This window comes from Pleurodeles waltl, chromosome 6, assembly GCF_031143425.1.
Source record: "Pleurodeles waltl isolate 20211129_DDA chromosome 6, aPleWal1.hap1.20221129, whole genome shotgun sequence".
NCBI lineage: Eukaryota > Metazoa > Chordata > Amphibia > Caudata > Salamandridae > Pleurodeles > Pleurodeles waltl.
In genome coordinates, this window is record NC_090445.1 from 1,513,139,571 (window position 1) to 1,513,165,248 (window position 25,678).

The window sequence follows — 25,678 nt, forward strand, 5'->3', positions numbered from 1 at the left end:
CATAGCTTAGAAAACATTGACAAAGCCAGTACCTTGAAAAGACGGGACCTATTGACTTTTCCTATTGTGTGTTTATAAGATATATTAACATTTATTCAAAAGAAGGTGGTCATCGGAAAATGAACTACTTGCTTTTTTAGATCTGGTTTGACTATCGCCAGACATATTGTCGTTTACCTAAAAAAGATCTTCATGAGTACTACAGAAAGGGGCTTTGGCTCCACCCACACGTGGCTAGCCAAGAGTATCAATTTTGATTGGGCATGGACTTCCACAGAAGAAAGTTTCCTCTTTAGGGAGCTGTGATTATTTTGTTTTTGTCCAACTGCAGTATGACTGCCTTCATAAAATTTCATGACCACACATGACCTTGTAACGATGTAAAAATAGCTTAGATAACTAGAAAATTGAAAGTGTATGTTTTTCTCTGGCAGCAGCACAGTTGGATGAGGCGACTGTCATAAAAATGCATTTCAGACCCAGCAACCTCCACTTCCTTCATTGCCTTCAGATTGCAGTTTTGTATTAGACAGCATTATAGGAGGCCCAAGGATGTACTCATTTACATAGGATTTTAGGTCTGGCTTGACAGTGCAGTTGTCGCTAGACATTATATGATCAACAAAAAAAGAAATTTTTTCAGAAACCACTGAGAAGGGAGGCTCAGGCCTCACCCACATTGTCATTTTTCTGAGGATAGGATTTGATTGGGCCAACCGTGTGATTTCACTATAGGCTGCTGCTTGTATTGCACTTTTTAGCTTCTTCTCAGTACAGCAGGAATGAGTTGCTTATGGTGGCAAGTCAATGATTGTGATTATAGGTTGGATCTGTTTAATATGAAATGTATGTTAGAGGCTCGGGCATATCATATTTATCATGAGAATAATCAGTGATAGTCTATAGTCATTTAAATGTGGGCTGTTATCCATACAGTCTGTAGATAGGTATTTCGTTATGTGAAATCTCAGATTACTATAGTAGGCAACGATTTTAATGTTGGTTACCACGTATGTCACACCATGGACAAAGAATGCTCTGTGAGAATTCATATCAAACCCTCTTAGGAGAGATAGTGTTATGCTTCACCAACTGCAGAAAAATGTACACTCAAAACAATACGGCTGAGTTGCGCATGGTGAAAAGACCTGATTGGATATGCCATAAGTCTGGCCTGCTTATTATTAAACATTATGGCATCGGCCGTTGATCTAGCGTATTTATTATGAAAAGCATTTGTAAATCCTAGTCAGCACTCACCTGCTGGTTATCACCACATTGTGTTACAGGCTATAGGCTGGTATTTTGTTTCACGTAATCTCAGATTACTGTAATAGATAAGTGGTTTGGCATTAGGCAGCCTCTCTGACAAATCTGGAGGGGTGGTTTCTTTGTGATGACTATTGTTAAGTCTGTTTAGAGGGATTGTGTCTTGTTTTGCAAGCTGTATTTTTCACTATATTCATAATTTCATAACTAAGTGTGATGGTTGCCAGTGTACATGCACTTGAACCGGCTGGTGTTGGCTAAGGTGTAAAGCCAATAAAAAAGGCTTTTTTGGTTCATAGGGAAAAGTTGTGCAAGATTCCATAAGATCTGTTTTTCATGAAACATGACAGACAGTTGATTACTCCTTTTTATTGGGAAAAGCATGTCTTAAAGACAGTAGGCTTTTCAGTTGTTATTGCATGCTACAGCTCTAAGACAAGTATTTTGTTACATGGAATTTTGCAGAATACTAGGGTAGGAAAAGGTTTTTGAGATTCGCCTGAACAAACCGCTGAGACAGAAAATATGCACTTCAAAATAACAAGGCAAAATACGGTCTTTCCTTAGAGAGCCTTATTCGTGATCTCAACCCAGAAAGGCCTAAAGGCTCTCTGAGTAAAGTATTATGGACATGACAGAATGTTTATCTTCGTGTTTATACTGTTTCTCGGACTTGATAAATGCAATTTTCTCAATGATAGTGGTCCATTAAGTCTCAAACAAATCTTAATTGGTTTCACGTAAAACATCTTCTGAAAAAAGTCTTTCTTTTATAGCAAAATATATTTTCCATTGCTATTTACTATATTACATGACTGGGCGCTTGTTCCCAAATAGTTCTCCCGTTGTGGGGAGAAAATGTGTTATGAGAGCTAGCGAATTATGGTGAACAAATAAATAAGTTTGGCATGTAAAATTAAAACCTGGAAGCAAGCAACTGTTTAACCTCTTTCTAAAGCTTGCTAAAACTAATCTGCTGTATATTAGGTACCTCTGATCCATCTTAAACTTCTTACAGTTAAACAACTCAGTACAAAGAGGGAAATATTTGAACACAAAGCGGATTCAATGGTTTGCAACTTGGAAGGTATATTTTCTGCAGCTTACAAGAATTTGTCTCTTGTGTTGTTATTGCAACATTTGGCTTTCACTCATACTGTGAGTTTTTGTTTTTAAATTGTGACTAGGCATTCAAAATATGACGAATTGAGTTTTGCCTGTTCAGATCACTGTCAGTTCTCTACCCCTGCTACCCTCCCCCAAAAAACACCACGCATTTGCATAATCATTGTATTTTCTTTGTAAACTGCCCTATTAATAAAAGATATTTACTTTTACAGTTCATGAATAAGATCCAGAAAACTCCTGTTTGTTGGACAATGGTGAAATCGGCTTTTAGGCCACATATCGCCTTATAAAATCACTGTGCAGCTGGTTAGGATCCTTGTTGCACTACATTTTCTTCGGCCTGAGGCTCTTTTAATGTGACAAAGCCTAGCCTTTTGTCTGACTACATTCCCCAATATCCTTCTTGACCTTACCCTCTCTGTTTTGGCTTTTCCTCCTTGTTCCTATCTAGTACTTAGCCATAGTGATTCAAATCAAAATCTTTCCTCGCTAAGCAGATTTTCATATTACTTATGTATTTATGCTAGCCCATGAAGTTTCTTATGTACTCCCATCTGATTCAATACAGTTATGCTTTTTGAAATGCTAGGTACCTAGATTGTAGTGGAGTGAAGTTCTGTATAAAAATCAGTATGAACTACTGAGCTAACAGGATTTTTTTCTTTCAGAGGTGACGAAGACGACTCATTAGCAATCAAACCTCCACAACAAGCATCCCGCAAAACACATCACAGAAAGGATGAGAAGAGGAAAGAAAAACGTCGGCATCGCAGTCATTCCACTGAAGGAGGAGGTATGTCTTACCAAGCTGTCTTGTTTTCTTTGTTGTGTTATTTATGCCTTAACAATTGCAGCATATTCTTGTGCAAGCTTTTTAGGTTAAAGGTTCCCCAGTCGGGGAGCCCTGTTGAATTTTTCGGCTAACACTGTTTTCTCAATTTTTGCTTTGCCTGAGGCTCATAAACTAGTTAATTGGTCCCTCCCCCCTCCAAGCCGTTTTAGCTTCTGATGTGTCTTGATAGTAAGAATGTCCTCTCCATCAAGCCCCCTGTTCACTGCTCTCTTGCTCTTTTCAGAGATCTCATGTTGTTTGTGGCCCAGTGTAAGCTGCTCATCCAGTTCTGTTTTCGTATTTGTAGTCTGGTACTTTTAGTTTAAATTCATCCTGAGGAATTTGACAAAGAAAAAAGGGAGGGTTAACTTCTCACCAGATGTTGGGGCAATTTTACTATGTTACTTTCGTGACAGCTGATTTACTTTTCTTCTCACTGTCTTTCCCTGGACTGTACTAATACATTTTATGTTTCAAATTTATGTGCTGGTGTTTACTGTTAAGTTTGGACAGCTGATGCTTAGTTTTGTTTATTACAAAGTGTCTCATAGAACTGACAGTCTGTTTGCATATAATGTTTATAGATCTTCTTGATGATACAGATATTGTAACCTAAAAAGAGGCCTGGACTCCGATGTTGTAACACACAGTTTAAAGGACCAACTATTACAGTCTTTAATTCCTTCAGTATCTGTGCGCAATATAACTAGTTTCTCTTGCTTAGGGAAACACGGGCGATCGAAAGAGAAAGATCGGGACCACGAACGTAGGAAGAGAGTACGTGAGGAGCAAGACAAAGCTCGCATGGAGTGGGTACGGCAGAAGAGGCGGGACTTGGCCAGAGAGCATTCCAGGAGGGAGAGGTGAGGGTTCAAACCATCCTCCTTTTTGCATTATGCCCCTTTTCTGTGGAAGCATAGTCCTTGACCAAAGGCAGTTCTTCTACCAAAGTAGAAGTGTCCGTTTCAGACATCACTGTCTTTTATGCCTTTTATTTCTAGATAGTTTTTGCACTTTTTTATGTTATGTAAATCTTGTTCTGATTTAAATGTTGTTTGCTGATGTGTTACTCAAGTTATGTTTTTAGGGTTCATTAATGCTAAAAGGTCAGTGTTGTTTCAAAGTTAGCTGTTTTGTTTTGTTTTGGAGAGCTTGGGGCAGCAGCTGGTTTCATTTTCATGCCCGCCATCCTTTCTGGCAGTAACATTCTCACACCCTCCTTCACTGATTGATTCGCAAAGTGCCAAGCTAAATTTTGCCTTGAACTCTGTTTCTGTTGCTTTTCCGAGTAGGAAGTCCAACATTGTTTGGATACAATTCAAACAATTCAGAATAAAATATCCACATCCATTCCTATTCCTATTAAATACTTACCCTTGGGTCCTCCCTTCCCGTCCATCCCCACACCCCGGTACAAGTTGGGCTCTATAGAGTCAACAAGCTTGAAGCAACTACGCTGGTCATCTGACACAATAACAGCCCCATCTTTATCGACAAAGTCACAGATCCAGGAGAGCCTCAACAACCACAGACAAATAATGGAAGCTTGGGACAACTTCAGAGAGAAAATACTAGACGAGCACTCCTCCCGTTATCTACCATGGCCTGTGCAGCGACTTTGCCAAATCACCCCTGCCCGCCTATCGAAATCAAGTCACCTCCTGCAAAAATCACAAAGGAAGCTGGCAAGATGTTGGAAGGCTTGCCAAGGCAATCAACGTCGCTGGGAACAACAGAAAAATACAAAAAATGAATATAAAAGGCAAAAATGGAAAGAAAAGCCTGAAGGCAAGAGTATTTTCTGGTCTAATCCTACAACCGCCACAAAAGGGATAAACCCCAGGAAATTCTGGAAAATAATCAACCATTTGAGCACCTGAGGGAAACTTAATCAACAACTCGGACATCTCTGAAAACGACTGGGCAAGCCACGTTAAAACAACTTTTCTAACCAAGTGCCAACCAGGCACTTGCCATTGAGCATACCTGAGGTGGGAAACATCCTCTTGCTGGATGACGGGAAATGATCGATCTCACTCTGACCACTGATGGGACCTATTGAGTAGTCTTCTGGCCTGCCAAGGAGTAGTCCCCGGACCAAACGGCCTGACACAAGCTATCTTCAGGGAAGAAGCAGTCTTCTGGTCTGAAGTGCTGACCTCCCTATATCCGGAATCAAGACTAGGAGGAGCCATCCCGGAGAACTGTCGAGGTTCTATAATCAATCCTATCTTAAAGGGAAGTAAGAGAGACAACCTGGGCGACTACAGACTAATTACCCTAATGAACATTGAGGCAAAAAACTATGCCTCCTTGCCCCTCGCCAATCTAGCAACACCGTCAGAAAAACTAAATATTATTCCAGCCAATCAAACAGGCTTCAGGAAGGGGCTCGGTACCACAACAAATATTTCAATAACCTCCTTTGTCATAGAGCAGAGCAAACGGTGGCATAAAAATCTACATCTTGGTTTTCTTTACTTTAAGTTCACCTTTGATCAAGTGACCAGACATCTGCTTAGGAGCAAACTGAAGCAGTGGGATCTCCTGGCCCCCTTCTGAACGCAATAATCTTTTTATTCAGACACATGGGTACGAATGAAAATTGGTGATGGCATGAGGCTCTTTAGGAAAATCCCCACAACCCTTGGTGTGAAACAAGGCTCTGTGCTTGCCCCTCATCTGTTCAACCTGTTTATGGCAGACCTGACAGCTCTGAATGTCCGGAATTTTCACCCTCCACGGCTGGGTGGGGTATTATGCTGACACACTTGCTATATGCGGACGATCAGATTCTGTTTAACTGCACTAAGGTCGGTCTAATAAAGATCTTTAAATATTCTGGCCAACTATGTTCACTCCAGCCAGCTGGAAATCAACATAACCAAATTCAAAATAATCCCAGTGGGATGCAGGCAGACTCCCAGGCCAAGAATGACTGTAAACCATGTTTAGCTGGAGGCGGTGACGTATTACAAATACCTAGGAATAATTCTAGAAGACCAAGGCGCCTTTAGTGAACTGAAGGAATACATTGCACAAAGAGCTTCAGCATTAACCTATGTTTTATCCCTCCTGGCTACATGGTCCATCACTTCACAAATTGCTGACTGTCATCTCCGCTTAAATAATCCCCACAGTAACCTTTGCTAGAGTAGCTATGCACTGCCCTGATAGATAAAATCCACCTTCAGGTTTTTAGGCGAGTTTTTAAACTACCAAATTCCACCTCACCAGCGCAGTTACGCCTGGAATTTGGACTCACACTGCAAGATCTGGCAGCAAAACCAGAAGCAGCAAAAACCTGGTTTAACATCAGCCACTCAGCTGACAAATTAAATGATGCACTTTGGCGGGCCCTAGATAATGACTAGCACTCAGCCTATAACAAGTACCTCCGGTCATCTATCAGTCAATTCCGGCTTCAAGATCTGTGGAAGGCTGCACCGATATACATATCATTCGTAAGAGGTGCTAACAAGGCCAGCAAACTGCTCCCGTTCATACAAGATAAAGTCCAATTTAGTGCCCGCACACATGTGGATGATTTTAAAGCACTATGCCAAACCAGAACCGGCTGCCTATCTTTCCACTCCTTAGGCGCCACCCACAAAACGCCAGTTTATGAAAATGCAATTAAGAAACCTACCAACCCTGGCCAATGCTCCATGATAGAGGAACACTACTTTGCAGTCTTGCTGTTGTATAGCCACTTTAGTTATAGCACCATGCACGTTATTTTAGCATACTAGGCCTGCTGCTGTGCACTTTAACCTAGAAATATTTTATTCAGCTTAGTTTTATTATTCTTACAATAGCCACTTTTGCGGTCTTGTTTTATTTCTCTCTATCTAGCTGTTTTTGCTTAGGCCAGCACTACGTTCTCAAACAAAACATTCTTGCTCACTATGTGCTTCTTTCAAGGCTGCCGTAAGATAGGTTGCTGGTGAACGTGGTACAAGTTTTGTCTCCGACATTAATTGAAAAAAACACATCCTTATGTTTGTACATTTTCTCAGAACATCAGCCGTTTCATTATAAAAACACTTCCCTGTCCCCTACACGTTAGAGGGAGGTTCCAGCCAGAGAACCACAACTGTATGCTGATTGCGGAACGCTTCGCTACAGCTGCATATGCAGACTTTAGGCCTTTGCTCAGGTATGGGGGATGATGTCTTTCCAGGGGAACCTGAAGGGCAGAATTAGAGCTTAACACGCAGTGCTCTATTATAGCCTAGGTGGGAATTAGTCTGTTGACTCTAGTGACAATATGGTAGCACTATTTCTACGCTTTACTCTCCTTGTCACAATTTTAATCTTGTCATGCTGTATCATCCTGATAATTGCAGCACATGCTTTGCTATCTAAGATGCAGCTGCTTCATTAAATATCTTATTGATACATATACTGCCTCTGTTTGTCATTGTGTATGTGAGACTAGTGTAACTGAAAGAAATGGATGAGACCTGAGTGACCACGATTTCTCAGAGAAATCAGTTGTCATGCTCTCGGCTGCCCAGTCATCCGTGCCCGTGGGTAGAGATGAGGCACTGCTAGTTAGCCGGAGCAAAACCTGGATTGGGGCGACAGGTGTCGTCTGTAGTGGGTATGTCTCAGTCTCCCACACAGCAGGTGATTCTGCTGCTCAAAAGTTCAATAGTCTCATTAGAATAATTAGAGCCTACATGACATGGTGCTGCCAACGTTTGGTCAGGCTCTAATTTTCAGGTCCTCCTGAGTAGCTCTGTCTCACTGCATACAAAGACACCTCAGTACTATATACAGAGACGTTCGTGGTATTGGGGATTTCCTCGTCCGCTAAGTAGGGCACCCTATCTGATGCTGGAGGTTGTTCAAGCTTGAACCTTAATAGGAAAATCCCCATTTGGTGTGCTTATCTCTGAACAAATTTACCATCTAATATGGCGAATCCGCAACAGGTAGCAATTGCCGTCAATATGAGACAACCCCTGACTCAAACTTATTGGCAAATGGCCTAAAGGCCCAGGGAGGTCCAGTCACATTTGTGGTGGATGCACATGCAGCTTATAGAACAGAACTCTTCTATTCTTGGGTCACATTTCTAGCAGTTGATGGGAACACAAATGCATTTCATCACTAAGCACTTGCAAACGTACCTGGACAATACAGAGCATACGCATATTTAGAAATACCTTTATCTTATCAAGAACATAATAATTGGCTTCATGGCGCCCTACCCCACACAATTTTACCTGTTGTGTTAGGTCCTCTAAGTAATGAGGGTCCTACCTAGACTTTATTGGCCACTTATACACCTCACCCTGCTGTAGCAAACCTAGCAGTAGCTGAAGTCAGTCTCTTAGATACTGAACTGACAGCAGTATACAGACGATTAGTACAGTTTGTAATGCAAACATTCATTACAAACCCAGCATGTGCTGCTGCAGCGCAACCACATGCAGTGACGCCAGGCATTAACCCTGCGACTGTACATTCGATCACGGGTAAGGTACCCGCCAAACGAGAAGAAATTCAGTTTTGGTTAGTTCAAAAAATAAATGCACTGGAAGCATTATTACCCCATACGGGACCTCAGGAGAAACATAGAATATTAACAGTGTGCTAGCCATTTGGCATGGTTCCCACAATAGATAACTGTAATACAGGGGGCACGGTATTTGCTGCGCTCTATACTATCGCACACGGTACACCGACACTTGCCAATTTACTGGAAGTGTTAAAACAGATTCAAGATGAATACGGGGCTGCCCTGGCCCTAGATTTGGGGATGCAACTAATAGGCAATTTTGCCACAGTGTCCTCCATCATTTTAAGTAACCTTGAAGGGGAAGTGGTCACACTAGCGGCTCCAGGATGTTCCTCAACAGGATCAAGAACGGGAGCTGCCAGAGATCATCGAGGAGACCTACTCTACTATTGGTCGAGATAGTATGGGGGCCAGACCAACAAAACCACAACTTCAGGGTAAATCTAATAAAGATTTTACCAAGCAAGCTCCTGAGGGTAACAAGAAACGCTGGGATAAAAAACAACAAACTCCTAAAAAAAGAAAGGGGAGAATCTCCGCGCATGGAGACCCCACAGAATAGATATAATCTCAGAAATAGGGATAATATAAAAACGCCTGACGGATCAAAATACTGATACATGCTAATGTCGTTCCTTTCAGGGCTTATCGGAAAAACGCAGTGAGAGGTGGGTGGTCAGAGCGAAGAACAGAGTGGGTGAAACCGAGACAGGAATCACAACACTCAACAGAGGTTTCTGTTAAAGATGGAGCGAAACCTCCTCAACAAAAAACCCAATTTAAAAAAAAAAAAAAAAAGGTTGCAGCAGTTAGTCAGACATGCTACTCAAGAAGAGTGCTCTCTTGAAGAACAAGTGGGCAATAGCGCTATTAGACAGTGCGGCAGAGGTCACAATAGTTCGCTGGAATCTTCTAGAGCATCTGGAGGTGAAAGCAACTGATGACTTCCTACAAGTAGAAACTGCGGCCATGCGTGTCTCCACGCCTGGTAGGGTGTATAAAGTAACGCTACAGTTAGGAGCCATTGAACGCACAATAGACACACTCTTTTGGGATCGCTTAGTGAATATATATGATATTTTGTTGGCAAAACAAGGCTGGCCACCTGAATTTGTCCGTTCCTGCCCATATGGGGAAGATGTTACTAAACCTTATTTCCCGCCTCTTGTTCCCAAAGAGCTCATAGAATCCTATGCCATCGATTGGGCATTGGCGCAGGCACCCGCGTTGGATCGCAACCACGTAGGATGGGACAAGGATTCCCTCAACCATGTAATTCCTATTAAAAATCAACCCTAACGACAGAATTGAATAAAACATGATGCTAAAGCACCTGTGAGGGAAATCCTCACACAGCTGGAGTACCAGGGCGTAATTGAACCCTGTCTCTCTCCAATGAATGATCTTTTATTCCCAGTAGCTAAACCGGACCATTCATACAGAATAGTCTTAGACTACAGACACTTAAACAGTCATACACGCACATATGCTATACCAAACTTGCATAGCACAGCACTTATGAACAACATAGTGCGTAACAAATACAAAACAACACTGGATATTTTCAATGGTTTCTTCTGCCAAAATATAGCACCCGAGAGTAGACTTAACAAGTTTCAGCGCACTAGGCTCACAGAAATGTTTTTTTTGCGTTTACCCCAGGGGTACAAGAACAGTCCAGGACTGTTCGCAGCTCGTGTGACTTCAGTCTTGCATAACATTGATCCTGAAGCATTGTCCTACGTAGATGATATCTATCTCATGGATGACGAATTACTACAACATATAAGACGGGTAGCCAGCATAGTTGTAGGATTTGCCAAGTTCGGCTACAAATTCAATAAAAAAAATTATAAAAATGAAAATAGCCTCCCCAGCATCCTGTTTCTGGGATATGAGCTATTGAGTAAAGGAAAGAGCCTAGCGCCACAATTTTGAGAAAAATGCACACAACTACAGCCTCTAAATACCATTAAAAAAAAAAATCCTATCCCTGTTCACTTTCCATGTAATAAGGAACATCTTGCACACAATCTGTACTTGCCCGGGCCTGTTAGATCTTGGAAGGAGGTTCCTCAAGAATCTGTTCAACATTAGCGGCATACTGACTTGCAGAGCAGCCATAGTAGCCTGTTTTAATCCACACGACCCCCCAACTAAACTGTAAGTTTGTCAAGTGTTTAACACTTCGGCTGCAACAAAAGGGATGTTCTGATGTGTAGCTGACTGCACGGTACGGTCAAAACGGCATGGCCTTCCACACAAAACTGGTCCCTCCGTTGATATTTTTATATATAAATATCCTGTAAAAATATTTTTTAATTATAGCAGACTTTTTTTATGTATATGGTAAAATTGTTAGGGTTTTAACTAACTGAAACAATAAAATCATCATCATTTTATAGATGAATTTTTCTCCAAGTCTTTTTCCTCAAAGACTGTGAATAACTTCAGTAGCTGAAATTCTAGCGAGTGATTGATGAGTTGAACTGTTTAGAGAAGGTTAAGCCCAGTGAACAGTGCATTCTCCTTGAAGCAACCCCCTCACATATAATTATTATTCTCTGTGCATTTGGCTTTGTGGGCTATTACAGAAATCCTTCAAAGAGCAGAATTCTGAAACTACAAAGGCTGCTCAATGAGTGTGTTTATTAGGAGCCTTTACTTAATTTCATGACAAGGCTCTTTATTGGTGCCAACTAACAAAATACTCCCTCCAGACATTTTGCCTCTTACATACAACCCTTAGACAGAAGCATTGCCCTGCTCTGTGCCCATTGTACTAACAAGTAACATAAGACACAAAGCGTATTTGGCTGGAGAAGATGAGCTGGAAAAAACATTGAGACAGTATAAGCTGATCATCTTCACGGTCCTAGCTGCTGGATCCCAGAGTGAGGTGCTAACCGCTTTCCTACAGATTTGCTGGAGATCTAATTGTTGCTTGATTTAAGGAAGCATTTGAAGCACTGAATGTAGAACAGGAGCAAGTCAACTCCCCTTCCTTCTCCTGCTCATCTAAGGGCTAATTGCAACTTCTTCCATTGGACTCCATCTCAATAGACTCACCTCAGAAACTGCTTTCTATTGGGCTCCTAAATGCTGGTTTTAGCTTGCTTCCAGGTAAAAGAGCCAGGACAAAGTGCTTTGGCAAGTTTAGTCAGTCCTTACTGATTTCCCAATTCAGCACAAAGAGGGTGCAGTCATTGCATATACACTTCAGTGTGCTGAAACTATCAAATTAAGACCCCTAAAAGGGCAGCCATTCAGCTCACCCTTACATTTGATTTTAACCCTTAGCTGGATAAACTGAAACAACCAGGATCTAAGAATTTTCAAAGTAAAAGACTTTCATATAACAATATAACCAGATTTCGAGACTACACCTGTTAGAAAATTGTCTTATTCGTGCCTGGACTATTACTGTATCATTATGAGAGCCTGAAGTAAATGAGTCCTCTGTGTAAGAGATAACAACCTCTGAGCTGTCAAAGCAAAGACTTGCAATAAAAAGCATTTTTTGGGAAAAAATAGAAGGATTACTCCCATCAAGAGTCTCTACAATAGAAAAGCTGAACGCATTGAACAATTTTGAAACAAGTAAAAGTAAAAATTCTTCATGCAATTCTGTACGGACTTACCAATTTCCTGATTATTCTGCAAACCATGGTGGATGATCTTAAACAAACATCACATTGACAGTAATTATTGAACTGGATCTGGCACCTAAGACCAATGCATCAAACAGCATTAAACGAAACGCAAAGAGTGAGTGTGGAGAATCATCAACCTTCCCTGGTGATATTACAAGTAAATAATTTTCCATATGAGCACACGTTAAGTAAAATCTCGAATAAGCGTTAGACTTGAATTCAAAGCCTCATTCAGGTCCACAATCTAATACACCACAGTTTATTCCGTACGTTTTAAAAAAAGAGGGTAAATTAAGAAAACAAACAAGTATGCCAGCAAAACCTGGTTGCCCAAGAGCAGCGTGACTTGGCCAATTTATATCCCATCTTTAAGATGTGAGAAGTAATCCCCTGATCATTCTGACAACAGATGCCTCTCAGATAGGGTGGGTGCTTACCTACAGGACCTCACAGTCCAGGGTCTCTGGGATCACACACATTAAGCCTTGCACATCAACTTTTTAGAGCTGCTAGTTGTTCACCTAACACTCAACGCCTTTGTAATTCATCTCACAAACAAGGTAGTTCCCATACGCACACACAGCATGACAACCATGTACTATGTGCAGAAACGCGGGTGGGGTCACTTTCTCTACAGCTCTCTTGTCTTGAACAGACAGTTTGGTATTGAGCAATTTGCAACAATATATACTTGTTAGCAGAGCACCTTCCAGTAACACACAACAATTTTGCTGACCTCTGCAGGATGTGGCAAAAGTCCACGAGTGGGAACTCCACCCTCAATTTCTTCTCCCTTGCATCCAAAAGTGGGGTTTTCCAGTCATAGACCTCTTCACAACAGAAGGAGATGCAAAATGCCCAAACTTCGCATCCAGGTTCCCGCACCCTCAATCAAAGGGCAATGCTGTCTGATTGAACTGGTCAGACATATTTGCCTACACTTTTCCACCTTTCCCTCACCTTCCGTATTTGGTTCAGGAACTCAGGCAAACGTCTCTCACACTCACTTTAGTGGCACCCACATGGGCCAGACAACCATGGTTGACCAGTCTATTAGACCTTTGGGTAGTACCACACAAGGTGCTTTCGTGCGACCTGGACCCTCCCACTCAAAATCAAGGTCAAATCAGACACCCCAATCCAAAGGATTGAAATTTGTTTCTTGAAATCATAGAATTTGGTTATCTAGACCTACCTCAAGAATGTATGGATATTCTTAAGGAAACATGTAGACCAACTTCTAGAGACTGTTCTGCAGCAAAATGGAAACGTTTTGGGCACTTGCAAGGTATCTGTCCAAATTATCATTGTAGGAAGTTGGCTCTGTATGTGCTATTTCAAAGTAAGGAATAGCATGCACAGAGTCCAAGGGTTCCCCTTAGAGGTAAAATAGTGGTAAAAATAGATAATACTAATGCTCTATTTTGTGGTAGTGTGGTCGAGCAGTAGGCTTATCCAAGGAGTAGTGTTAAGCATCTGTTGCACATCCACAAGACAATAAATGAGGTACACACACTCAGAGACAAATCCAGCCAATAGGTTTTTATATAGAAAAATATCTTTTCTTAGTTTATTTTAAGAACCACAGGTTCAAATTCTACATGTAATATCTCATTCGAAAGGTATTGCAGGTAAGTACTTTAGGAACTTCAAATCATCAAAATTGCATGTATACTTTTCAAGTTATTGACAAATAGCTGTTTTAAAAGTGGACACTTAGTGCAATTTTCACAGTTCCTAGGGGAGGTAAGTTTTTGTTAGTTTTACCAGGTAAGTAGGACACTTACAGGGTTCAGTTCTTGGTCCAAGGTAGCCCACCGTTGGGGGCTCAGAGCAACCCCAAAGTCACCACACCAGCAGCTCAGGGCCGGTCAGGTGCAGAGTTCAAAGTGGTGCCCAAAACACATAGGCTAGAATGGAGAGAAGGGGGTGCCCCGGTTCCGGTCTGCTTGCAGGTAAGTACCCGCGTCTTCGGAGGGCAGACCAGGGGGGTTTTGTAGGGCACCGGGGGGGACACAAGTCCACACAGAGATTTCACCCTCAGCAGCGCGGGGGCGGCCGGGTGCAGTGTAGAAACAAGCGTCGGGTTTTCAATGTTAGTCTATGAGAGATCTCGGGATCTCTTCAGCGCTGCAGGCAGGCAAGGGGGGGATTCCTCGGGGAAACCTCCACTTGGGCGAGGGAGAGGGACTCCTGGGGGTCACTCCTCCAGTGAAAGTCCGGTCCTTCAGGTCCTGGGGGCTGCGGGTGCAGGGTCTCTCCCAGGCGTCGGGACTTTAGGTTCAAAGAGTCGCGGTCAGGGGAAGCCTCGGGATTCCCTCTGCAGGCGGCGCTGTGGGGGCTCAGGGGGGACAGGTTTTGGTACTCACAGTATCAGAGTAGTCCTGGGGTCCCTCCTGAGGTGTTGGATCACCACCAGCCGAGTCGGGGTCGCCGGGTGCAGTGTGGCAAGTCTCACGCTTCTTGCGGGGAGCTTGCAGGGTTCTTTAAAGCTGCTGGAAACAAAGTTGCAGCTTTTCTTGGAGCAGGTCCGCTGTCCTCGGGAGTTTCTTGTCTTTTCGAAGCAGGGGCAGTCCTCAGAGGATGTCGAGGTCGCTGGTCCCTTCGGAAGGCGTCGCTGGAGCAGGATCTTTGGAAGGCAGGAGACAGGCCGGTGAGTTTCTGGAGCCAAGGCAGTTGTCGTCTTCTGGTCTTCCGCTGCAGGGGTTTTCAGCTGGGCAGTCCTTCTTCTTGTTGCAGGAATCTCATTTTCTAGGGTTCAGGGTAGCCCTTAAATACTAAATTTAAGGGTGTGTTTAGGTCTGGGGGGTTAGTAGCCAATGGCTACTAGCCCTGAGGGTGGGTACACCCTCTTTGTGCCTGCTCCCAAGGGGAGGGGGTCACAATCCTAACCCTATTGGGGGAATCCTCCATCTGCAAGATGGAGGATTTCTAAAAGTTAGAGTCACCTCAGCTCAGGACACCTTAGGGGCTGTCCTGACTGGCCAGTGACTCCTCCTTGTTATTCTCATTATTTTCTCCGGCCTTGCCGCCAAAAGTGGGGCCTGGCCGGAGGGGGCGGGCAACTCCACTAGCTGGAGTGTCCTGCTGGGTTGGCACAAAGGAGGTGAGCCTTTGAGGCTCACCGCCAGGTGTGACAATTCCTGCCTGGGAGAGGTGTTAGCATCTCCACCCAGTGCAGGCTTTGTTACTGGCCTTAGAGTGACAAAGGCACTCTCCCCATGGGGCCAGCAACATGTCTCGGTTTGTGGCAGGCTGCTAAAACTAGTCAGCCTACACAGATAGTCGGTTAAGTTTCAGGGGGCACCTCTAAGGTGCCCTCTGTGGTGTATTTTACAATAAAATGTACACTGGCATCAGTGTGCATTTATTGTGCTGAGAAGTTTGATACCAAACTTCCCAGTTTTCAGTGTAACCATTATGGTGCTGTGGAGTTCGTGTTTGACAGACTCCCAGACCATATACTCTTATGGCTACCCTGCACTTACAATGTCTAAGGTTTTATTTAGACACTGTAGGGGTACCATGCTCATGCACTGGTACCCTCACCTATGGTATAGTGCACCCTGCCTTAGGGCTGTAAGGCCTGCTAGAGGGGTGTCTTACCTATACTGCATAGGCAGTGAGAGGCTGGCATGGCACCCTGAGGGGAGTGCCATGTCGACTTACTCGTTTTGTCCTCACTAGCACACACAAGCTGGCAAGCAGTGTGTCTGTGCTGAGTGAGAGGTCTCCAGGGTGGCATAAGACATGCTGCAGCCCTTAGAGACCTTCCTTGGCATCAGGGCCCTTGGTACTAGAAGTACCAGTTACAAGGGACTTATCTGGATGCCAGGGTCTGCCAATTGTGGATACAAAAGTACAGGTTAGGGAAAGAACACTGGTGCTGGGGCCTGGTTAGCAGGCCTCAGCACACTTTCAATTGTAAACATAGCATCAGCAAAGGCAAAAAGTCAGGGGGCAACCATGCCAAGGAGGCATTTCCTTACAATCATTGTTTACCTTTTTCATTTTTGAAGGCAAACTTAGCATACACTTGCATTAGGCTCCACTTACAAGCTTTAGCTCCTTATCTTCGGAACAGACAACAGTCAACACTCTTCAAACTACCTGTCATTAAAGCATTTATGGAAGGACTCAAAAGAGTAATACCACCAAGACTGCCCTTAGTGTCTTCTTGGAACCTGAATGTGGTCCTAACTAGACTTATGGGCCACCATTTGAGCCACTTCGCTCATGTTGTTTCCAGTTCTTGTCATGGAAATTGGCCCTTTTTAGTTGCCATAACCCCCCCTCAGACGTGTCGGTGAGCTCCAGACATTAATTTACAAGAACCTTTTTTTCCACATACATAAGGATAAGTATGTTCTTCGTACCAAACCAAAATGTTCACCCAAAGTAGGATCTCATTTTAATATTAATCAAATTATTGAATTGCCAGTCTTCCTTTCTCTACCAGACTAGATTGCTGAAATAGCTCTACACATATTAGATGTTAAAAGAGCGCTAATGTTCTATATTGATAGGACCTAAACTTTTAGGAATTCCAAACAGCGTTTGGTTGCTTTTTCCCCACCACATAAAGGCAACCCTATTACTAAATCTACTATAGCAAGATAGATCATCAAATGCATCCGAACTTGCTATGCAAAAGCTAAAATGCCACTACCTATTCCACATCGAGCACATTCAGCTTTTAAAACAAGGTGCATCTATGTTTTTTTAAACATTTTTTTTAAGGTAACGTTCCCATAGTTTTGCTATATACAAAGTGGCAACATGGGCTACACCACACACTTTCACTAAACACTACTGTGTGAGTGTCTTTACATGCCAACAAGCTAATGTAGGCCAGGCATTGCTTCGCACTCTTTGCAAATGCTACAACACCCACAGTTAGACACCGCTTTTAGGGACGGTACTACTTTACCGTCTATGCAGAGCATGTGTATCTACAGTGACACATGCCATCAAATGGAAACATTTACTTACCCAGTAAGCATCGGTTTGTGGCATGTACTGCTGTAGATTCACATGTGCCCACCCACCTCTCCGGTCACCTGTGGTTGTAATAGTCTTTGCTACACATTAACATGCATGGGCTTTTTCAGTTACTTTATATTATACATCACTATATTACTACACTGACTGCGGGGAAACGATCAGAAGATGGAGTCGAAGCCCATGCGCATTACCTGCAAGAGGAGAAGTCAATATACCTCGTGACTCGAAAGACTTTTCAAACAAAAACAACCTGCAACCTTCCAGACCCAACACTAGATGGCCATACATGTCACAAACAGATGATTACTGGGTAACATTTTCCTTCTCTTTAAAATAAAGTAGTGCACTGGATCATACGTGCATGTAGTTATTCATTCAGGTGTGATTTCTGCAAACTTGCGCCTAGGTTTCACTGGAGACCCATATTGCATTAAAATCATGCTGCGAGAAGGTGGACTGGTGGCGGGCTTGATCATGTTCTGCCTTAAAACAGACTCACTGTAAGGAAATGCCTCCTTGGCATGGTTGCCCCCTGACTTTTTGCCTTTGCTGATGCTATGTTTACAATTGAAAGTGTGCTGAGGCCTGCTAACCAGGCCCCAGCACCAGTGTTCTTTCCCTAACCTGTACTTTTGTATCCACAATTGGCAGACCCTGGCATCCAGATAAGTCCCTTGTAACTGGTACTTCTAGTACCAAGGGCCCTGATGCCAAGGAAGGTCTCTAAGGGCTGCAGCATGTCTTATGCCACCCTGGAGACCTCTCACTCAGCACAGACACACTGCTTGCCAGCTTGTGTGTGCTAGTGAGGACAAAACGAGTAAGTCGACATGGCACTCCCCTCAGGGTGCCATGCCAGCCTCTCACTGCCTATGCAGTATAGGTAAGACACCCCTCTAGCAGGCCTTACAGCCCTAAGGCAGGGTGCACTATACCATAGGTGAGGGTACCAGTGCATGAGCATGGTACCCCTACAGTGTCTAAACAAAACCTTAGACATTGTAAGTGCAGGGTAGCCATAAGAGTATATGGTCTGGGAGTATGTCAAACACGAACTCCACAGCACCATAATGGCTACACTGAAAACTGGGAAGTTTGGTATCAAACTTCTCAGCACAATAAATGCACACTGATGCCAGTGTACATTTTATTGTAAAATACACCCCAGAGGGCACCTTAGAGGTGCCCCCTGAAACTTAACCGACTATCTGTGTAGGCTGACTAGTTTTAGCAGCCTGCCACAAACCGAGACATGTTGCTGGCCCCATGGGGAGAGTGCCTTTGTCACTCTGAGGCCAGTAACAAAGCCTGCACTGGGTGGAGATGCTAACACCTCCCCCAGGCAGGAATTGTCACACCTGGCGGTGAGCCTCAAAGGCTCACCTCCTTTGTGCCAACCCAGCAGGACACTCCAGCTAGTGGAGTTGCCCGCCCCCTCCGGCCAGGCCCCACTTTTGGCGGCAAGGCCGGAGAAAATAATGAGAAAAACAAGGAGGAGTCACTGACCAGTCAGGACAGCCCCTAAGGTGTCCTGAGCTGAAGTGACTCTAACTTTTAGAAATCCTCCATCTTGCAGATGGAGGATTCCCCCAATAGGGTTAGGATTGTGACCCCCTCCCCTTGGGAGGAGGCACAAAGAGGGTGTACCCACCCTCAGGGCTAGTAGCCATTGGCTACTAACCCCCCAGACCTAAACACGCCCTTAAATTTAGTATTTAAGGGCTACCCTGAACCCTAGAAAATTAGATTCCTGCAACTACAAGAAGAAGGACTGCCCAGCTGAAAACCCCTGCAGCGGAAGACCAGAAGACGACAACTGCCTTGGCTCCAGAAACTCACCGGCCTGTCTCCTGCCTTCCAAAGATCCTGCTCCAGCGACGCCTTCCAAAGGGACCAGCGACCTCGACATCCTCTGAGGACTGCCCCTGCTTCGAAAAGACAAGAAACTCCCGAGGACAGCGGACCTGCTCCAAGAAAAGCTGCAACTTTGTTTCCAGCAGCTTTAAAGAACCCTGCAAGCTCCCCGCAAGAAGCGTGAGACTTGCAACACTGCACCCGGCGACCCCGACTCGGCTGGTGGCGATCCAACACCTCAGGAGGGACCCCAGGACTACTCTGATACTGTGAGTACCAAAACCTGTCCCCCCTGAGCCCCCACAGCGCCGCCTGCAGAGGGAATCCCGAGGCTTCCCCTGACCGCGACTCTTTGAACCTAAAGTCCCGACGCCTGGGAGAGACCCTGCACCCGCAGCCCCCAGGACCTGAAGGACCGGACTTTCACTGGAGAAGTGACCCCCAGGAGTCCCTCTCCCTTGCCCAAGTGGAGGTTTCCCCGAGGAATCCCCCCCTTGCCTGCCTGCAGCGCTGAAGAGATCCCGAGATCTCTCATAGACTAACATTGCGGACCCGACGCCTGTTCCTACACTGCACCCGGCCGCCCCCGCGCTGCTGAGGGTGAAATTTCTGTGTGGACTTGTGTCCCCCCCGGTGCCCTACAAAACCCCCCTGGTCTGCCCTCCGAAGACGCGGGTACTTACCTGCAAGCAGACCGGAACCGGGGCACCCCCTTCTCTCCATTCTAGCCTATGTGTTTTGGGCACCACTTTGAACTCTGCACCTGACCGGCCCTGAGCTGCTGGTGTGGTGACTTTGGGGTTGCTCTGAACCCCCAATGGTGGGCTACCTTGGAGCAAGAACTGAACCCTGTAAGTGTCTTACTTACCTGGTAAAACTAACAAAAACTTACCTCCCCCAGGAACTGTGAAAATTGCACTAAGTGTCCACTTTTAAAACAGCTATTTGTCAATAACTTGTAAAGTATACATGCAATTTTTATGATTTGAAGTTCCTAAAGTACTTACCTGCAATACCTTTCGAATGAGATATTACATGTAGAATTTGAACCTGTGGTTCTTAAAATAAACTAAGAAAAGATATTTTTCTATACAAAAACCTATTGGCTGGATTTGTCTCTGAGTGTGTGTACCTCATTTATTGTCTATGTGTATGTACAACAAATGCTTAACACTACTCCTTGGATAAGCCTACTGCTCGACCACACTACCACAAAATAGAGCATTAGTATTATCTCTTTTTGCCACTATCTTACCTCTAAGGGGAACCCTTGGACTCTGTGCATGCTATTCCTTACTTTGAAATAGCACATACAGAGCCAACTTCCTACATTGGTGGATCAGCGGTGGGGTACAAGACTTTGCATTTGCTGGACTACTCAGCCAATACCTGATCACACGACAAATTCCAAAATTGTCATTAGAAATTCATTTTTGCAATTTGAAATTTTTCTAAATTCTTAAAAGTCCTGCTAGGGCCTTGTGTGTTAAGTCCCTGTTTAGCATTGTCTTTTAGAGTTTAAAAGTTTGTTAAAAGTTTGAAATTAGATTCTAGAAACAGTTTTAGATTCTTTAAAAAGTATTCCAACTCTTAGCAGAATAATGTCTGATACAGAGATGCAGGTGGTGGAACTCGACACCACACCTTACCTCCATCTTAAAATGAGGGAGCTAAGGTCTCTCTGTAATATCAAAAAAATAACCATTGGCTCCAGACCTACCAAAATTCAGCTCCAGGAGCTGTTGGCAGAGTTTGAAAAAGCCAACCCCTCTGATGATGACCTCACAGAGGAAGAAATTAGTGACTTGGAGGCCAATGTCCCTCCTCCAGTCCTAAATAGGGAGAACAGGACCCCTCAAGTCCTGTCTCCAACTGTGTTAGTCAGAAATAGTGAGTCCCTCACAGGAGGGTCCCACATTTCTGAAATCACTGAGGATGCTCTCAGTGAAGATGACCTCCTGTTAGCCAGGATGGCCAAAAGATTGGCTTTAGAGAGACAGCTCCTAGCCATAGAAAGGGAAAGACAAGAGATGGGCCTAGGACCCATCAATGGTGGCAGCAATATAAATAGGGTCAGAGATTCTCCTGACATGTTAAAAATCCCCAAAGGGATTGTGACAAAATTTGAAGATGGTGATGACATCACCAAGTGGTTCACAGCTTTTGAGAGGGCTTGTGTAACCAGAAAAGTGAACAGATCTCACTGGGGTGCTCTCCTTTGGGAAATGTTCACTGGAAAGTGTAGGGATAGACTCCTCACACTCTCTGGAAAAGATGCAGAATCTTATGACCTCATGAAGGGTACCCTGATTGAGGGCTTTGGATTCTCCACTGAGGAGTACAGGATTAGGTTCAGGGGGGCTCAAAAATCCTCGAGCCAGACCTGGGTTGACTTTGTTGACTACTCAGTGAAAACACTAGATGGTTGGATTCAAGGCAGTGGTGTAAGTAATTATGATGGGCTGTACAATTTATTTGTGAAAGAACACCTGTTAAGTAATTGTTTCAATGATAAACTGCATCAGCATCTGGTAGACCTAGGACCAATTTCTCCCCAAGAGTTGGGAAAGAAGGCGGACCATTGGGTCAAGACAAGGGTGTCCAAGACTTCAACAGGGGGTGACCAAAAGAAAGGGGTCACAAAGACTCCCCAGGGGAAGGGTGATGAGACAACCAAAACTAAAAATAGTAAAGAGTCTTCTACAGGCCCCCAAAAACCTGCACAGGAGGGTGGGCCCAGAGCCTCTTCACAAAACAATGGGTACAAGGGTAAAAACTTTGATCCCAAAAAGGCCTGGTGTCATAGCTGTAAACAGCATGGACACCAAACTGGAGACAAGGCCTGTCCCAAGAAAGGTTCCACTCCAAACTCCCATCCAGGTAACACTGGTATGGCCAGTCTCCAAGTGGGATCAACAGTGTGCCCAGAGCAAATCAGGGTCCACACTGAAGCTACTCTAGTTTCTGAGGGTGGGGTGGATTTAGCCACACTAGCTGTCTGGCCGCCTAACATGCAAAAATACAGACAGCAACTCTTAATTAATGGGACTAGAATAGAGGGCCTGAGGGATACAGGTGCCAGTGTCACCATGGTGACAGAGAAACTGGTTTCCCCTGGCCAATACCTGACTGGAAAAACTTACACAGTCACCAACGCTGACAATCAGAGAAAAGTACATCCCATGGCAATGGTTACTTTAGAATGGGGAGGGGTCAATGGCCTGAAACAGGTGGTGGCCTCCTCAAATATCCCAGTGGACTGTCTGCTTGGAAATGACCTGGAGTCCTCAGCATGGGCTGAGGTAGAACTAAAAACCCATGCAGCAATGCTGGGTATCCCTGAACTGGTGTGTGTGAAAACAAGAGCACAGTGCAAGGCACAGGGTGAACAAGTAGAGCTGGAGTCTGGAAGAATGGCCCAGCCTACCAAGAGAACAGGAAAGTCAGTTGGGAAACCAACTGCAACACAGCAAAAGAAAGGGAACCTCTCTTCTCAGGAAGAAGTTCTGCCCTCTGAGGGAACTGAGCCTTTGGAGCTTGAACCTTATCAGGTTGAGCTCTTAGGCCCAGGGGGACCCTCAAGGGAGGAGCTGTGTAAGGGACAAGAAACCTGTCCCTCTCTTGAAGGCCTTAGGCAGCAAGCTGCTGAAGAGTCCAAAGGCAAGAAAAATGGGACACATAGGGTCTATTGGGAAGATGGACTCCTGTACACTGAGGCCAGAGACCCCAAACCTGGTGCCACTAGGAGAGTGGTAGTGCCTCAGCTGTTCAGGAAGTTCATCCTAACATTAGCCCATGACATTCCCCTTGCTGGACATTTGGGACAAACCAAGACGTGGGAGAGGTTAGTCAACCACTTCTACTGGCCCAATATGTCCAACATGGTTAAGGAGTTTTGCCTCTCCTGCCCCACCTGTCAAGCCAGTGGTAAGACAGGTGGGCATCCAAAGGCCCCCCTCATTCCACTTCCAGTGGTGGGGGTTCCCTTTGAAAGAGTGGGTGTGGACATAGTTGGTCCACTAGAACCTCCCACAGCCTCAGGAAATATGTATATCCTGGTAGTAGTGGATCATGCTACCAGGTATCCTGAAGCTATTCCCCTTAGGTCGACTACTGCCCCTGCAGTAGCCAAGGCCCTCATTGGTATCTTTACCAGAGTGGGGTTCCCTAAGGAGGTGGTGTCTGACAGAGGTACCAACTTCATGTCAGCATACCTAAAGCACATGTGGAATGAGTGTGGAGTGACTTATAAATTCACTACACCATACCATCCACAAACTAATGGCTTGGTTGAGAGATTCAACAAGACATTAAAAGGCATGATCATGGGGCTCCCAGAAAAGCTCAAAAGGAGATGGGATGTCCTCTTGCCATGTCTGCTTTTCGCTTACAGAGAGGTGCCACAGAAGGGAGTAGGATTCTCACCCTTTGAACTTCTGTTTGGTCATCCTGTAAGGGGACCACTTGCCCTTGTTAAAGAAGGCTGGGAGAGACCTCTCCATGAGCCTAAACAGGACATAGTGGACTATGTACTTGGCCTTCGCTCTAGAATGGCAGAGTACATGGAAAAGGCAACCAAAAACCTTGAGGCCAGCCAACAGCTCCAGAAGTTTTGGTATGACCAAAAGGCTGCACTGGTTGAGTTCCAACCCGGGCAGAAAGTCTGGGTTCTGGAGCCTGTGGCTCCCAGGGCACTCCAGGACAAATGGAGTGGCCCTTACCCAGTACTAGAAAGGAAGAGTCAGGTCACCTACCTGGTGGACCTGGGCACAAGCAGGAGCCCCAAGAGGGTGATCCATGTAAACCGCCTTAAGCTCTTCCACGACAGGGCTGATGTCAATCTGTTGATGGTAACAGATGAGGATCAGGAGGCAGAGAGTGAACCTCTCCCTGATCTTCTGTCATCAGACCCAAAAGATGGCACAGTAGATGGAGTGATCTACTCAGACACCCTCTCTGGCCAACAGCAAGCTGATTGTAGGAGAGTCCTACAACAGTTTCCTGAACTCTTCTCCTTAACCCCTGGTCAGACACACCTGTGTACCCATGATGTGGACACAGGAGACAGCATGCCTGTCAAGAACAAAATCTTTAGACAATCTGACCATGTTAAGGAAAGCATCAAGGTGGAAGTCCACAAGATGCTGGAATTGGGAGTAATTGAGCGCTCTGACAGCCCCTGGGCTAGCCCAGTGGTCTTAGTCCCCAAACCTCACACCAAAGATGGAAAGAAAGAGATGAGGTTTTGTGTGGACTACAGAGGGCTCAATTCTGTCACCAAGACAGATGCCCATCCAATTCCAAGAGCTGATGAGCTCATTGATAAATTAGGTGCTGCCAAATTTCTAAGTACCTTTGACTTGACAGCAGGGTACTGGCAAATAAAAATGGCACCTGGAGCAAAAGAAAAGACAGCATTCTCCACACCTGATGGGCATTATCAGTTTACTGTTATGCCCTTTGGTTTAAAGAATGCCCCTGCCACCTTCCAAAGGTTGGTGAATCAAGTCCTTGCTGGCTTGGAGTCCTTTAGCACAGCTTATCTTGATGATATTGCTGTCTTTAGCTCCACCTGGCAGGATCACCTGGTCCACCTGAAGAAGGTTTTGAAGGCTCTGCAATCTGCAGGCCTCTCTATCAAGGCATCCAAATGCCAGATAGGGCAGGGAACTGTGGTTTACTTGGGCCACCTTGTAGGTGGAGGCCAAGTTCAGCCACTCCAACCCAAGATCCAGACTATTCTGGACTGGGTAGCTCCAAAAACCCAGACTCAAGTCAGGGCATTCCTTGGCTTGACTGGGTATTACAGGAGGTTTGTGAAGGGATATGGATCCATTGTGACAGCCCTCACTGAACTCACCTCCAAGAAAATGCCCAAGAAAGTGAACTGGACTGTGGAATGCCAAAAGGCCTTTGACACCCTGAAACAAGCAATGTGCTCAGCACCAGTTCTAAAAGCTCCAGATTATTCTAAGCAGTTCATTGTGCAGACTGATGCCTCTGAACATGGGATAGGGGCAGTTTTGTCCCAAACAAATGATGATGGCCTTGACCAGCCTGTTGCTTTCATTAGCAGGAGGTTACTCCCCAGGGAGCAGCGTTGGAGTGCCATTGAGAGGGAGGCCTTTGCTGTGGTTTGGTCCCTGAAGAAGCTGAGACCATACCTCTTTGGGACTCACTTCCTAGTTCAAACTGACCACAGACCTCTCAAATGGCTGATGCAAATGAAAGGTGAAAATCCTAAACTGTTGAGGTGGTCCTTCTCCCTACAGGGAATGGACTTTATAGTGGAACACAGACCTGGGACTGCCCATGCCAATGCAGATGGCCTTTCCAGGTTCTTCCACTTAGAAAATGAAGACTCTCTTGGGAAAGGTTAGTCTCATCCTCTTTCGTTTGGGGGGGGGG

General features: G+C 44.8%; 1 protein-coding gene across 11 annotated transcripts in view; it reads left to right on the top strand.

The window, feature by feature from the left end:
- LOC138301017 (cyclin-dependent kinase 11B-like) overlaps positions 1–25,678 on the top strand; it is a 634,168-nt gene that overhangs the window by 115,821 nt on the left and 492,669 nt on the right. For all 11 annotated transcript variants that reach the window (XM_069241025.1, XM_069241026.1, XM_069241031.1 and 8 more), the window contains 2 exons: positions 3,066–3,190; positions 3,954–4,092. In XM_069241025.1, coding sequence (XP_069097126.1) covers positions 3,066–3,190; positions 3,954–4,092 — 264 coding nt within the window. The remainder of the gene's footprint in view (positions 1–3,065; positions 3,191–3,953; positions 4,093–25,678) is intronic.